Here is a 16,156-nt window from a genome sequence, read left to right as displayed (position 1 = left end):
ATCATATATATATATATATATATATATATATATATATATATATATATATATGAAATTGAAATTCTATATTGTAGAATTGTATAAAAAACGAATGGTTTGGGAGGCAGAGAAAATCTGCCTTTTATCATAAGAGATATATATATATATATATATATATATATATATATAATATATATATATATATATATATATACGGAAACTGAAAGAAGCCCGTTGCATATATATATATATGTAAACATTGTAGGAACAAGAAGTACTAAAATTTAGGACTAAAAATCATGTGATTATTTTATTTATTTTTTTTGGCTAGAGCAGAAGATGCAGAAACCATAGACTGTTATGGCTGCGTTTGACAGACATAATTGATGTTCAACTTTAACAACATAGAATATGGAGTTCATTGAGAGAGTTTGAGCTGCTATTGTTAGAAGAGCAGGGAGCTACATGGCACTCGAGTGTTGGGCCCTACAGAGGCAAAGTGTCAGAATTCCTTTCAGGGATTGGGCCTCACAGAGGCAATGACCGAGACCCTAGACATTATGTCGTGCTTGAGAAGACACATCAAGCCAAGCAAAATCACAGGTGTGGCATACCGGTGTCACGCAAATGGCACCCATGCCAGTGGCAGGTAAAAGCAATGGTTACACTCTCAGAGTGGTTAGCATTAGGAAGGGCATTCAACCGTAGAAAACCATGCTTAAATCAGACTGGAGTATGGTGCAGCCTTTCAGTTTACCAGCCCTGGTCAAACAGTCCAACCCATGCCAGCATGGACAATGGACATTAAACGATGATGACGATACATACACACACACACACACACACACTCAGACCAAGTCATATTTATATATACATACAAACATGGATAGACATACATATACATTACAGATGCAACTCGTTTTTGACAGCTGAGAAAATTGCAGTAATGTGAAATAAAGTGTCTTGCTCAAGGACACAGCATGCCCCAGGAATTCAACTCATGTTGCTCCAATCCACTCAGCTGTATATAAACCTATATGAACATATTCAGCTATATATAAATCTATATAGACACACACACACATAAGTGAGTAGCCGTCATAAGTATGTCTTGCTAATTTGTACCATACTTTCACCAACTGTTTTAGCTGCCTGTGTAGTCATGAGCAGGCATGAACTCCTTCACAGCACCTCACTCTTGATCCAGTGGAACATCTAAGGATGTGACAACAGCCAGAAAGAGAAAGGGCAGCACCGACATCTGGTTAGCAATTGCTACAACAGAGTAACCTGGCACAACAGGGAAAAATAAATCAGGTTGTTAAGGACACAAACACTGACCAGTCCAGGTAAAGAAACTCACAATCATACGATAAGGAGTTGAACACTCAAATCACTTGACCAAGGGACTTCACTGAGTGGGGAAACAGTATTAGAACAACAGAATGACATTTTTTAAAGAATTATTTTGTTATAATACACTTTGCAACCACACACACACAGAGGCTTGGTTATCAAGCATACAGACTCATTCAACTGAAGCTTGTTCTTGTATATTTTACTTGCTTTATGTTATAACTGACCAGATCGGCCTCTCACACATACTCTACAGTGTCAATCTAAAACTAAACAACCACACATTGAAATCACGCAGCTATGAGATAATCTAGGATTAATTCAAAGCGATATGAATAAATAAACATTACATTAGATAGAATAATAATCTGAATGCTAAACAGTTTTAAGAGACAGTGTGTACAAGGCTTCCTACAGAACACCGGCCACTAGCATGTCACAAGGTTAACTACCAGTTGCTACTCATATTTATGTAGAATTAAGTGGAACAGAACAAAGTGGAGTGGAGGGCTTTGCTCAAGGGTACAATGTACTGTTGAACACCCAGACCACTAAGCCCCCCCACACACACACACAAAGAAAGATAGAATAAGTTTGGTGTTTACTTTGTCACAGCTTCTGCCACACAAGTCTTGCCAAGTGCCATTTCCATCAACTTGTCAATGGCACCGATATTACAAGAATATTGCTCTAAACCAGCAAGAACACAAGGAATTGCCTGCAAAGAAAAGATAATAATAACAAATGATACAAATAATATTTCTTCATGCCCCCGCACCTCCTTTGTGGCACAGAGGAGAACAGGTGGAATACAAATTACACTCTGATGTCTTAAAATGAAAGAAAAGAAAAATTGAATAATGTTATCTCCCAGCTGAGAGGTTTTTGTCTTGCAAGTTATTCAGCAACCCTGCTGGTGCTGGTGCCACATAAAAAGCACTCCATACACTCTGAAAAGTAGGTGGCATTAGGAAGGACATCTAGCTGTAGTAACAATACCAAAGCAAACTAGTGAAGCCTGGTGCAACTCTCCAACCTTGCCAGCTCCTGCCAAACTGTCGAACCCCTGCCAGCATGAAAAATGAACATTAAATGATGCTAAAAGTGATTATTACTTGAAATACACTACGTTTCAAAGTTGGGATGGTCATGCTTTTCACCATTGGTTTGATCCACTCCATCCACTACAACATTAACAACCACCATCATATGATGTTTGCCCTTCATCATCAATGACAACTACAACAAAGCAGAACTGTCCTTTGCTCAGCAATCATCATGTTGGGATTCGAGCGAAATCATATTTACCTTGGAGGATTAAGTCTTCACAGTGAAGAAATGACATCCTGTAACACTTTAGCAATTAAACCAGCCATATCTGGCCAAAATTCTCCATTTGTTTTATGCTCAAACTGGCCAAATCCAGGCTCTCACACCTACTCCAGTGGCAGATGCAAGGGTGCTGTCCTAGTTGTTTGGGTAACACCCTTCCTAGCCAAACTGACACCAAAAAAAACTGACCATGTTATTCAGTTATGATACACAAGTGCAGTTGACCACTACTTTCCATGGGTAAATCAAGACTCACAGGACAACATTACTCTTTCATATGCTTATGGTCTGCTACAACAAAATCAGAATGCATAAAAATGGGGTCCATTTGTTATGAATTGCGATTCCCTCCTTAACCCTTTCATTACTGTATTTATTTTGAACCCATGCTAGCATGGAAAACGGACGCTAAACGATGATGATGATGATGATGCTCTGTGTTTCTTTCAATTACTTTAATTTAAGTATAACAAAGAATTTAGTAAAATAACTTGGTTATCATTCAGCCAGTGTTAGGAACATAAATTGTGACTAAGGTTTGGTGGAAGATTTTAATTCAAAACTTATGGAAACAAGACATTTGTACTACAGAGCTAGAGCTGGTTTTAGCCAGGTTGGTAACAAAAGGGTTAAATAGTATTTTTTTCAAAACTCTTGAGCAACGCCCAACAAAAAAAAATCCTGCCCCCCACCCTGTTCCCCACAATGTTATTCTATATTAAACAATCAAATCATTGAATTGTCAAGGATATGATATGCTTGATAGAATAAACTGGACACTTGGGGGTTAAGGGAGAGGAAAAAAAAGAAAAAAACCAACAATTTCAACACAGAATGCATCTCACACAAACATCATTATTTAAGGTCCGTGCTTTATGCTAGCATAAGTTGGAATGATGAGTTGAAGGACTGCATCGTGATCCTTTATGAGGACCAGTCAAAAGTTAGGAAGAAGATCAAGCAAAGACGGCTGTGACTATCTGGAACACTGCATGTGCCAGCCTGAGCTGGAAGCATCGGAATTAATTTTTGTGGAACCCACGTGATGGGGGTGTAAGAAGAGGAAAATGCTGTCAGGCTATTCAGAGTCCACTTGATTGCAGACACTGGCCTGAACCGTATCCAGGACCTCGAGGCAGTGATGAGGGACTGAGAATCGTGGCAAGTGGACTTTGTTGCTGCGGCCTGGGCTGAAACCCAGCCATAATAATAAATGCTCCAGTGTCTACTCTGGCATGGTTTCTAAGGCTGGATGCCCTTCCTAATGCCAACCACTTAACGGAGTGTGCTGGGTGCTTTTTACATGTCACCAGCATGGGTGTGTTTCCACAGCACCGGCATGGGTGTCTTTTATGTGGCACCAGCACCTGAAAGGACAAGCCTGTACGTATGGAAGACAGAGATTTTACTTAGCTTGATGCTTCTTTTCAAGTACAGCAAATCCCCACATCTCGTGGCAGGTGGACTTTGTTGCTGTGGCTTGGGCTGAAACCCAGCCATAATAATAAATGCTCCAGTGTCTGCTCTGGCATGGTTTCTAAGGCTGGATGCCCTTCCTAATGCCAACCACTTTACAGTGTGTACAAGGTCTTTTTTTCATGCCACTAGCACTACTGAGGTTGCTATGCAGCTTGAAAGACTATAATACCCAGGTGGGAGCCGGATGGGTGAAGAGGGGACAGCGTTTATGCAAGAATATTGGGGGTGATGAGGTAAGCTGGTTCTTGTAGAGGAGTTACATGGTTACTCACCTTTAGGAGAGGGTAAGGATGATCAGTAGGAACTGCAAATCTATGTGGTTTTCCTCAGGGTATGAGGTGAGCAAAAGTGTGCTGGAACAGAGGAACTGGTTGGGGTTTGCAAGACTGTACAGGGGGCAGGGATAGGATGGAGAGGAGGATGCAAGGTAGAGACAGTTTTAACCCTTTAGCATATAAATCGGCTGTATCCGGCGAAAGCATTCTGTTTTATGTTCATAACTGTCAGATCTGGCCTCTTACACCAACCCAACAATACCATTCTAAAACTTACCTGTTACCTATTCAAAACCTCAAAGCTACAAACATAATGCATAACTAGTTCAAAACAATGAGAATAAATAAGTATTAATTCTGGCAAAATATCATGAATGCTTAAAAGATTAAATATTGCGTAGGGCTGAAGGGTGAATGTAGGGAGTGATGGGTGACCAATGACGCACAAGTTGAGGGTAATAGAGGGACGTAGAAGAGAGAAGAAAGATAATATTAGGGGTAGCACAAGCCCCACTCAATCACCCACACACATTACTAAAAGACTGTAAAGAATATGAGGAACTGAGATTTTTCTCACCTGGTATGGTAAATAATTCAAGGTAGAATCTAGTACACGTAACTGATTGAGTACTAGTCTATCGGAATCACCATGATCAAGGAATAGGCATTCCACCTAAGAGGAAAAAAGAAAGCATAAACAACATTATATGAGCAAAACGATACTGAGGTGAGCGCTAGCACACCTAGCGAGCAAGGAGTTTTAATTAATCAGCTTTATGTAATAACTGAAACACATCGTTATCTATATTACTAATTCCAGTCCCCTGGCTCAAGAAAAGACAGAAATGACTGTGGTAAGAAGCCCACTACCCAATCACAGGTTTCCAGGTTCAGTTCTATTGCATGGTACTTTGGGAAAATGTCTTCTATTATAACCTCAGGTCGACCAAAGCCTTAAAAGTGAATTTGGTGGACAGAAACTGAAAGCCTGTTGTGTATATATCTATATATATATATATATATATATATTCTTTTATTTGTTTCAGTTATTTGAATGAGGCCACGCTGGGGCACTACCTTTAGTCGAACAAATTGACACCAGGACTTATTCTTTGTAAGCCTAGTACTTATTTTATCGGTCTCTTTTAGCAAACTGCCAAGTTACAGGGACGTAAACACACCAACATCGGTTAAGTAATGGTGGGAGGACAAACAGACACACACACACATATATATATACACAATGGGCTTCTTTCAGTTTCTGTCTGTCAAATCTACTCACAAGGCTTTGTTATATTTCTGCTGCTTTTAAATAAAGCATATTACTCTACCTCTGGTATTTGAGTACTCTTTTTTCCACCTTGTTTCACATTTATGTGCTTACTCTGGTATATATATGTGTGTGTGTGTGTGTGTGTGTGTGAGCATGTGTCTTCATGTCTGTATTTGTCCCCACCACAGCTTGACAACCAGTGTTGGTGTGTTTATGTCCCCATAACTTAGTGGTTCAACAGAGACCAATAGAATATGTACCAGGCTTTAATAAAAAAAAAATAAGTCCTGGGGTTGATTTGTTTGATTAAAATTCCTGAAGGTGGTGCTCCAGCATGGCCACGGTCTAATGACTGCAACATGTAAAAGAATAAGTTAAAAATCAAACACCAGAATGCAATGGCAAAGGGACACAACTCAGGATATGTTTAAGTCTTATTCGACCTCCTCAAACAGTGTAACCATAGATGCAAGATCTTAAAATGTTTAGTAAGTCACTTTTATATATTTTTTATAAAGTGTATACATTATACACACATTAAAACATATACATCACTGCATTTAAATCCAGTCTCATACATTTTATACAAACCAAAAGGCTGTGGTAAGAAGTTTGCTTCCCAATTGCATGTTCTCAAGTTCAATCCAACTGCATGGCACCTTGGTCTTCTACTATAGCCTTGGGCTGACCAAAGCCTTGTGAGTGGATTTGGCAGATGGAAACAGGAAGAAGCCCATCATGTGTGTGTGTTTGTGTGTGTTGACAACCAGTGTTGGTTTGTTTACATCCCTATAACTTAGCAATTCAGCAAAAAAGACTGAGAGAATAAGTACCAGACTTTAAAGTAAATAAAAAAGTACTAGGGTCAATCTGTTCCACTAAACCAACCTGCTAGAGTGTTGCTCCAGCATGGCCACAGTCAAATGACTGAAAACAGTAAAAGTTAAAAAAAAAGGGCACACATTACACACACCATGTTCAAATAGTCCATCATCTTGTACTGATGCAGGCGTGATGTCAGTTAGTTGAAGAGGTGCCAAGCTGGAGCTTCCACAACATGCAATCAGGAGATGAAGAACTTCACCAATTGAAACAAGATGAGATATAAAACACTTTACTACCCATTCCCTGCCTATGTCCACCATGTACCAATTTAGTTGTCTCTCTTGCTTACTACAGTTGACACCACAACTCACATGTACACACCAGTTTCATTTATTTTCGTTTTTGTTTTTAACTGTTTCAGTCATAGGACTGTGGCCATGCTGGGGTGCCCCTTGAAGGATTTTTAATCAAATAAATTGACCGCAGTACCTTTGTAAGCCCAGTACTTATTCTATCAGTCTCCTTTGCCAAACTCCTAAGTTACATGGACATAAACACACCAACACCGGTTGTCAAGTGGCGGTGGTGGTAAACAGACACGCACACATATATACATACAATGGGCTTCTAGTTTCTGTCTACCAAATCTATTTAGAAGGCTTTGATTGACCTGAAGTTGTAGAACACATCACTTGCCCAAGGTGCCACACTGCTGAACTGAACCTGGAACCATGTGGCTGGAAAGCAAACTTTTTACCACACAGCCACTCCTTATATAAACATTTCCTATTTAATAAATCACCCTTCAAGCCATTTTCTGTTTTTTCTCTTAAGCCCAACTCAACACCCATTTCTCGTTGGGAAAGGCATGAATATCAGGTTTCCGTCCTTGTTAGTAAGTTGCTGTAGAAGGGAAGGACACATATGTGATGTACTGTGCCAATGTCACAATGAAGAAATCCAGTACAATAAAATACCACTTACAGTTCTTCTGCTCTCCTTCATCTGTAAAACCTTCACCCGGTGATAAAAGCCCTCCACTTCAGCAGCACAAATGTCCCCTTCTTGGATCTGGCCATTGGGTAGTTCAGGAAACCACTTTTCAATTTCTTTCTCAAGTTTTTCAAGTTTGTCCTAGAGTGGGGAAAAAGAGAGAGAGAGGGAGAACAGTGCTTTAGAGAATCTAAAGAGAGAGAGAGAGAGACAAGGCTTTAGAAAATCTCATTCAAACATTACAAAAGGTAAATTCAATATTCCGATTAACTGTTCTTGTCACCAGTAGTTCAACAATACAATTCTATATTGCTGAGATAAGGAATATATATTATGTATACCGTTTACATTAATCAAACTGGTGTCCTCATTTTGATCATTACTTTCACTACGTTTCAGCTGTTGTATGCTCCAGCCATCTTCAGGTGTCTTGTGTTGAATTCAGTTGTTGTATCCGAACTTTGAACCTAATCCTTTATTTGATCTACATGGGGATGAAGTGATGAGAAAGGACCTTCAGACGATGGGCCTCACTGAGGAAACGACAAGGGACCACGAGATGTGGGGATTTGCTGTACTTGAAAAGAAGCATCAAGCTAAGTAAAATCTCTGTCTTCCATACGTACAGGCTTGTCCTTTCAGGTACTGGTGCCACATAAAAGACACCCATGCCGGTGCTGCAGAAACACACCCATGCTGGTGGCACGTAAAAAGCACCCAGCACACTCCGTTAAGTGGTTGGTGTTAGGAAGGGCATCTGGCCATAGAAACCATGCCACAACAAACAATTGGAATCTAGACAGCTCCCAAGCTGGCCAGCTGTCTGACCCATGCCAGCATAGAAAACAGATGTTAAGCCTTTAGCATTCAGGTTATTCTTTTGATACCAACCCGGCCAAAACTGGCTCTGAGTACAAATGTCTTGTTTTCATATGTTTTGAATTAAAATCTTCCACCAAATCTTAGTCATAATTTATGTTCCTAACACTAGCTTAACGATAGCTAAGTTATTTTACTAAATTCTTTGTTATATTTAAAGTAACTGAAAGAAACAGAGAGCATCTCAAAATAAATACGGTAACGAAAGGGTTAAAGCTAATGCTTGTTTATTCACATTGTTTTGAATTCAAGATTTCAATGATGTGAATGTTTTATTCTTAGAATGACATTGTAGGGTAGGTGGGAAAGGTTGGATCTAATTCGGTTTGAAAATAAAACAGGTAGAATATTTTTGCCTGGATATGGATGGTTCGAATGTTAAAGGGTCAAACGATGATGATGGGCATGCTGTTCTCATTCCGCTTTCTGTGTTTCAAGTTCAACAGCCAAAACATAGTGCAACCAACCATTAAGATGAGGACGCCAGTTTGACTATTATAAACAGTATACGTAGTTTAACAATTTAATCATAAATAATCCCCTTCTATCATATGATAATCCCTCATCGCTTGAAACAATGCAACCTTCCTCAATAATACTCAAGCTTGAGTATATTGTATATTACATATACAATACATATATATATATATATATATATATATATATATATATATATATATATATATATATATTACACATACAATACACACATATATATATATATTACATATACAATACACATATATATATATATATTACATATACAATACACATATATATATATATATTACATATACAATACACATATATATATATATATTATATACATATACAATACACATATATATTATATTACATATACAATACACATATATATTATATACATATACAATACACATATATATTATATTACATATACAATACACATATATATTATATTACATATACAATACACATATATATTATATTACATATACAATACACATATATATTATATTACATATGCAATACACATATATATTATATTACATATGCAATACACATATATATATTACATATACAATACACATATATATATATTACATATACAATACACATATATATATATTACATATACAATACACATATATATATATATTACATATACAATACACATATATATATATTACATATACAATACACATATATATATATATATATTACATATACAATACACATATATATATATATATTACATATACAATACACATATATATATATTACATATACAATACACATATATATATATATTACATATGTGTATTGTATATTACATATACAATACACACATATATATATTACATGTACAATACACACATATATATATATATATATATATATATACATATACAATACACATATATATATATATATATATTACATATACAATACACATATATATATATATATTACATATACAATACACATATATATATATATTACATATACAATACACACATATATATATTACATATACAATACACACATATATATATATATTACATATACAATACACATATATATATTACATATACAATACACATATATATATTACATATACAATACACATATATATATTACATATACAATACACATATATATATTACATATACAATACACATATATATTACATATACAATACACATATATTACATATACAATACACATATATTACATATACAATACACATATATTACATATAAAATACACATATATATATATTACATATACAATACACATATATATATATTACATATACAATACATATATATATATTACATATACAATACATATATATATATTACATATACAATACATATATATATATTATGTATACAATACATATATATATATATTACGTATACAATACACACATATATATATATATATTACGTATACAATACATATATATATATATATATATATTATATATACAATACATATATATTACACATTCAATACATATATGATGCAAAAACACCCTGTAGACTGTGATAATCAATAAAGTAGAAATAAAATTTAAGAATTGTATTCTTGCTGTGTGGCACAGTACAAAATAATCCATGGCTTGATACTGACCCAGAGCCTTTGTCATTAGGGAGCCCTGCTTAACTGGAAAAGGGAGAGATGTTTTATTGAAAAACAGAGACAGTAGTAATAGCTGGCTTTCCATCTTTTAGTAACTAAAAGATTGAAAGCCGGCTATTTGACCAATGTTATCAAAAGATGGAGAGAGGTAGATAAAAGATCTGTTGAAAGATGGAGGGAAAAGTAACGGCAAAGGTACTCACTGAGTAATTTTCACCAACAATGCGTATGATGACGTCCGTTGTAGATGACAAAAAGCACACGTAGACATCCCAGAATCTATCGGCAGGCAACATTAAAGGTGCTGCAAAATAAGACCAACAAATAGGTTCAAATGACAAATATCATTGTTGAAAGAAATGAAATAGGGGTCACTTTTGTTAATTAGCAACAACTGATAAGTTAAGTGAACGGGTTGAGAATAATTTGTTTTGATGTTGTTGTTGTTGTTATATCTAAGACTTAGCAAATATTTTATAGAAGAATGACTCAAGAGCTACTGAGGGACACCTCCTGCATGAAAACCTAACAGTTAAGAGTGCTAGCATACTTAATGAAGTCAGTAAAGCAATGTTATATAGGAACAGATAAGACATTATCTAAATCAGTTCTAAATTCTAGGAAAACATACGAGATGTGTGTGTGTATGTGTGTGTGTTTATGTATACTGACCCTTTTTTTATCAACATACCTGAGATGAACCCTGATTCCAAAATACAAAATTCTGCTTTAGAGTGATTTAACCCTTTTAATCCAGCCATATCTAGCCAAAATATTCTGCCTCTTATGTTCAAACTGGCTAGATCCAACATCTCACACCTACCTGACAATGTCATTGTAAAATTAAACAACCACATCATCCAAATTTCAAAGCTAATAGATAAATGCATGATTAAATCAAAACAATATGAATAAATAAGCGTTACATTTGACAGAGTGCCAAAGGGTTAATTTAAGACTTGCCCTTAAAAATTCTTAATATATGTTCCAAATAACAGCTTACTGATGACAAATTTATTTTACTGAATTTTTAATTTATTTTTTGAAATTAATCAAAACAAGCACAATGTGTTTCAACAGAATTATAAAAACAAAAGGGTTAATGATGAAAAAATAGCAAAAGCACATCACCAGAGAGGGTCCCAAAAAATTGACCATTCTCTTCAAGGCCTGGAAGACACTTTGTCCCCTAAAAATTGCAGACACTCCATAATGCACCAATGGAGTATGGCACCCACATTTGGGCTGCTGCTGCACATAGATGTGCCCCCAGCTATATTCAGAAAATACCAGGAAGAGAAAAGGCATAGCTGAACCTGGGTGAGTTTGAACTCAGAACATAAAAAGCCAAAACAAATACTACATGGCCTTTTGTCCAATATTAAATGGACCCACCAATGCATCACTTTTATAATTTCCAACAGGCAATACGATGTTTTAGTCAATTATATCAATCCCAGGTACTTCACTAAGACAGGTGAGATGCAAGATTGACCTAGGCTAGATTTGAACACAAAACGTAGCCGTTCATTACAGCACTTAGTTCATCTCCTCCTGTGGCGTATAACTTGAAGGAGGGCAGGTTTTGCCTTTCCAGTGGATTTGTCCATATAGCTGAATGGATGAGAACAAATGCAACACTCTCTGCAGTTTGCTTGCCTTTCTTTCCCTCATTTCTAAACTGAATCCCTCGCTGAGCCCTTGACCCTCTCAAAAAACAAAAAAAAAGGGGGTTCTGTTTCATATTTTAGTAATCTTCTTGGTAGCTTCTTGAATCTGAGAAAAAAGATTCAACAATTTCTTGTTGAACAGACTGCACAGATGATTGGTTTTTCATGATCAGGTATATGTTAGCTCACTCCCTCCACCAAATTGACATTACCTGTACAGGTGCACAAAGTGCCACGCATCAGGTGACAAAGTGATCGCACAGCAATGTGAGATGAGTTTGCTCGAGAACACAACACACCAGCCAGCCAGCCCTGGGATTGAAACCACTATCTCATAATTGTGAGTGAAACACCGCAACCTCTAGGCATTATGCCCTCACTATTTTAGTAACGGGAGTCTGATAATTAATTTTAAAATGTGTGGGTGTTTGTGTGTGGGTGTGTATGTGCGTGCTTCCATGCATTTCCAAAATGCAGGCATGCATTAAGAAGCCAACATGCCATGTACATTATCTGCATTCAAAAAACATATCAAAAACCAAACATTGCTGCAATAAAACAGGATTCAAGAAGAAATTGTCACCACCACCACCATTTTAACCATTATTATTATTATTAATCCTGTCATGCTGACATGCAAGCAAACCACTGTACACCATTTGAAGCTCCACCATCTATAATGCCTAGTCTTATGAGTAGAAAATTTCCATTTTTTTTTTCCCCAACCAGTCGTAGGAATGTTTTTCTAAGACATAACGGTCATTCATAACCAATTTCAATTTTTTTTTTCTTTCTATTTGTTGTGGGCCCACCTGGGTAGCATTTGTTTGCACAGTGACTACATACTTGTCAGTAAGATTGATTTTATGTGTGTTTATATATATTTAATAATTAGATGCTTGCAAAAACATCTAATTAGTAAAGTGGAAAAATAATATATATATATATATATATATATATATATGTATATATATAAAATTAAATAAAAGGGGTAGAAATTGATATTAATCAATTAAAACCAGTGGCTTAGCATATTTAAAAAAATCCTGAGATTAAAAATTGTGTTACATACAAAATTTAGAGGAATGACCTCTAAAGTGAACACCCTTTATGCTAAACATTCTTTGTGTTAATGGCAATTTGACGTCTATGTTTAGCATAAAGGGTGTCCACTTTAGTGGTCATTCCTCTAAATTTTGTATATATATATATATATATATATATATATATATACAAATGAAGGTTATTAATATCACTATGCTTAAGTAAAATATATAATACATATATACATACATACATATATATATATATATATATATATATGTATGTATATATGTATTATATATTTTACTTAAGCATAGTGATATTAATAACCTGTTGTTAGAACTCAACATACATATGCTTCAGAATAAGGCATCAGGTGAGGACAGAGAGTAATATGAAATTAAAGAAATATGATCCAGTCAGAACACGAAATCTAATTCACTGTGAAAAGTCTGCCTTTTTTTAAAAATTTACTCCTCATCCTATCTGCCTCTTCTCTCTCTCAAACACTATTTGTATCCCTTTCCAAGCAATGCTCTCCTCTGCTTTGTTTCACTCAACCTCCCCCTTTTTTTTTTCTTCTTTTCAATGTCTTATTCCTTCTTTGTCTTTTCTCTCCCTCGCTCACAAACTTCATTTGTATCCCTTTCCAAATTATTTCATTTAATATTTTTCATCTTTTACACAAACTTTCACTTACAATGCTCTCTCTCTCTCTCTCTCTCTCTCTATCTAACTCTACTGCCTCTATTCAATTGATTTCATGAAAATATAAGTGATTGCAAAACTTTCCTTTGAGAAACTTACAGAATATTTGTGAAAATGTTTGCACTATATCTAAGCATCATATCGAAAACAAATAGAAATTTTTCCATTTCAAATTTCATTCCATTATACACAAACATGTAAATCATAATCCTTGTTGTACTCTTTTGCCACAACTTTCTCTCACTTTCTCTTCCTGTTTTTTGAGTAACGCTGCGATGGACTGGCGTCCCGTCCAGCTGGGGGGAACAAATACGCCATAGAAACCGGGAAACCGGGCCCATGAGCCTGGCTAGGCTTGAAATGGGCGACGTTTATCGTTTAATGTAGTATACATACTGTGCTATTTGTTCACACATTAGAATTTTTGAATTCAACATGGGCCATCAAAAAACAAAATATGTGATTAAAACAGAATGTCTGGCAACAAAGGCACAACAAGAAAAGGAGAGAAGGAGAGCTGAATCAAACAAAAAAAAGGGACAAAATAACTGAAACAAATGTCTGAATATGGACATAGCTGTAGAGAATATAATTCTGTTTCTACTGGCTCAAGACAGACTGGCTCAAGACAGACTGGCTCAAGACAGACTGGCTCAAGACAGACTGACTCAAGAAGAGCTTAATCTATTTCAGAATAATACGCTGAGCCAACTCTGACAGTCTGTGAATATTCAAGTGCCAATTGATAAATCATCATTAAATGAACAGGATATGCAGACAAATATCCCATGAAAACAGTAGAGAAATAGAAACAGTAACAGCAGAGCAAATAAGTAGAATGCTGAAAGACCAAACTGAATAGGTACAGCAGGACAATAGATGATGAAACATTCAAAGTAGAAGCCTAGTAATACTTCGGCATTTAAACCAGCCACATCTGGAGCAAACATTCTATTTGGTTTAAGTTGAAACTAGCCAGATCCAACCTCTCACACCTACCCTACAATGTCATTCTAAAACTAAACAAACACACCATCAAAATCTCAAAGCTACAAGATAATGCATGATCGATTCAAAACAATGTGAACAAACAAGCATTACATTTGACAGGATAATCTGAATGCTAAAGGGTCAGAAGATTAACAGGGAATGGCAATTTCGATGACTTTCAAGAACAGGATGACTCGTATGTTATACACCTACATAACGCAAGGAGTCTCTTTGGCAATGTCTGCTCATATGGTAAAGCTTACACCCGGCCTGCTGAATTGAAATCTCCGTGTTACTTTGAGGTGAGGATGAAACTGAACAAGCAGCATCATCTACCATCAAATATTCTTTGGTGCTTCGATGTTACTCATACTGGAATCAGTTCCCTTGAAAATATTCATTCATATAATGATGTGCTGGCATTGGCTTCTCTCAATGGCAGAGAAATCAAAGCCCCAGGATTTATTTAGTCCTGAATCACAAGTTTTATGCAAGCAAACAAGACATATACTGGCAGGAAACCACCTGGTGGGCATTGTTTCTGCATGTTTGTGTGTAGCATCATATATATACACATACATATATATATATATATATATATATATATATATATAAATAAGATTTGGGTGACAACATCACTTTGGGTATGCATTCTTACACTGAGTGAAATGATGGTAGGGTTTAATGAAAGATGTAGTTAAACAATCACCTGAAGAGGTGAATTTTACACCTTGGATGCATGATAATAATTACACACCTCACCAATGCATTACAGGTGTGAAAATGTGTCGAAACAATTGTAGTGATTGTAAATAAAGAATGTCATTCATTCCATTTTCTATCAGTTATCTGTGTGTGTGTGTGTGTGTGTGTGTGTGTGTGTGTAGCACCAGCACAAGTGAATTTTATGTGCTGATGCAACGTAAAATGCACTCCTGCCGAGGCTACATAAATGCATCCATGCCCATGGTATGTAAAAAAAATCACCCAGCACGCTGTTAAGTGGGTGGCTTTAGGAAGGACATCCAGCTGTAGAAACCATTTCCAAAACAGAGAACTGGGGTCCGGACATCTCTCCGGCTTGCCAGCTCCTATCAAACTGTCCAACCAATGCCAGCATGAGAAACGGACGTTAAACAATGACGATGATGATGATGATATATAAAATGCGCATGTGTGTATTGTCTTTGATTTATCAGTTGACAGTTGAACGGGTGTTCGTTGTA

General features: G+C 35.9%; 1 protein-coding gene across 3 annotated transcripts in view; it reads right to left on the bottom strand.

Moving 5' to 3' along the window:
• LOC115223423 (tudor domain-containing protein 7B) overlaps positions 1-16,156 on the bottom strand; it is a 92,410-nt gene that overhangs the window by 10,110 nt on the left and 66,144 nt on the right. For all 3 annotated transcript variants that reach the window (XM_029793953.2, XM_036512582.1, XM_029793954.2), the window contains 4 exons: positions 10,722-10,822; positions 7,504-7,653; positions 4,999-5,094; positions 1,941-2,053 (listed from right to left, as the gene is read on the bottom strand). In XM_029793953.2, the coding sequence (XP_029649813.1) occupies positions 1,941-2,053; positions 4,999-5,094; positions 7,504-7,653; positions 10,722-10,822 (460 nt within the window). The remainder of the gene's footprint in view (positions 1-1,940; positions 2,054-4,998; positions 5,095-7,503; positions 7,654-10,721; positions 10,823-16,156) is intronic.

Source organism: Octopus sinensis, linkage group LG23 (assembly GCF_006345805.1).
Source record: "Octopus sinensis linkage group LG23, ASM634580v1, whole genome shotgun sequence".
Lineage (NCBI taxonomy): Eukaryota > Metazoa > Mollusca > Cephalopoda > Octopoda > Octopodidae > Octopus > Octopus sinensis.
The sequence above is the reverse complement of the archived record's forward strand: the minus strand, read 5'-3'. Positions and strand labels throughout refer to the sequence as shown.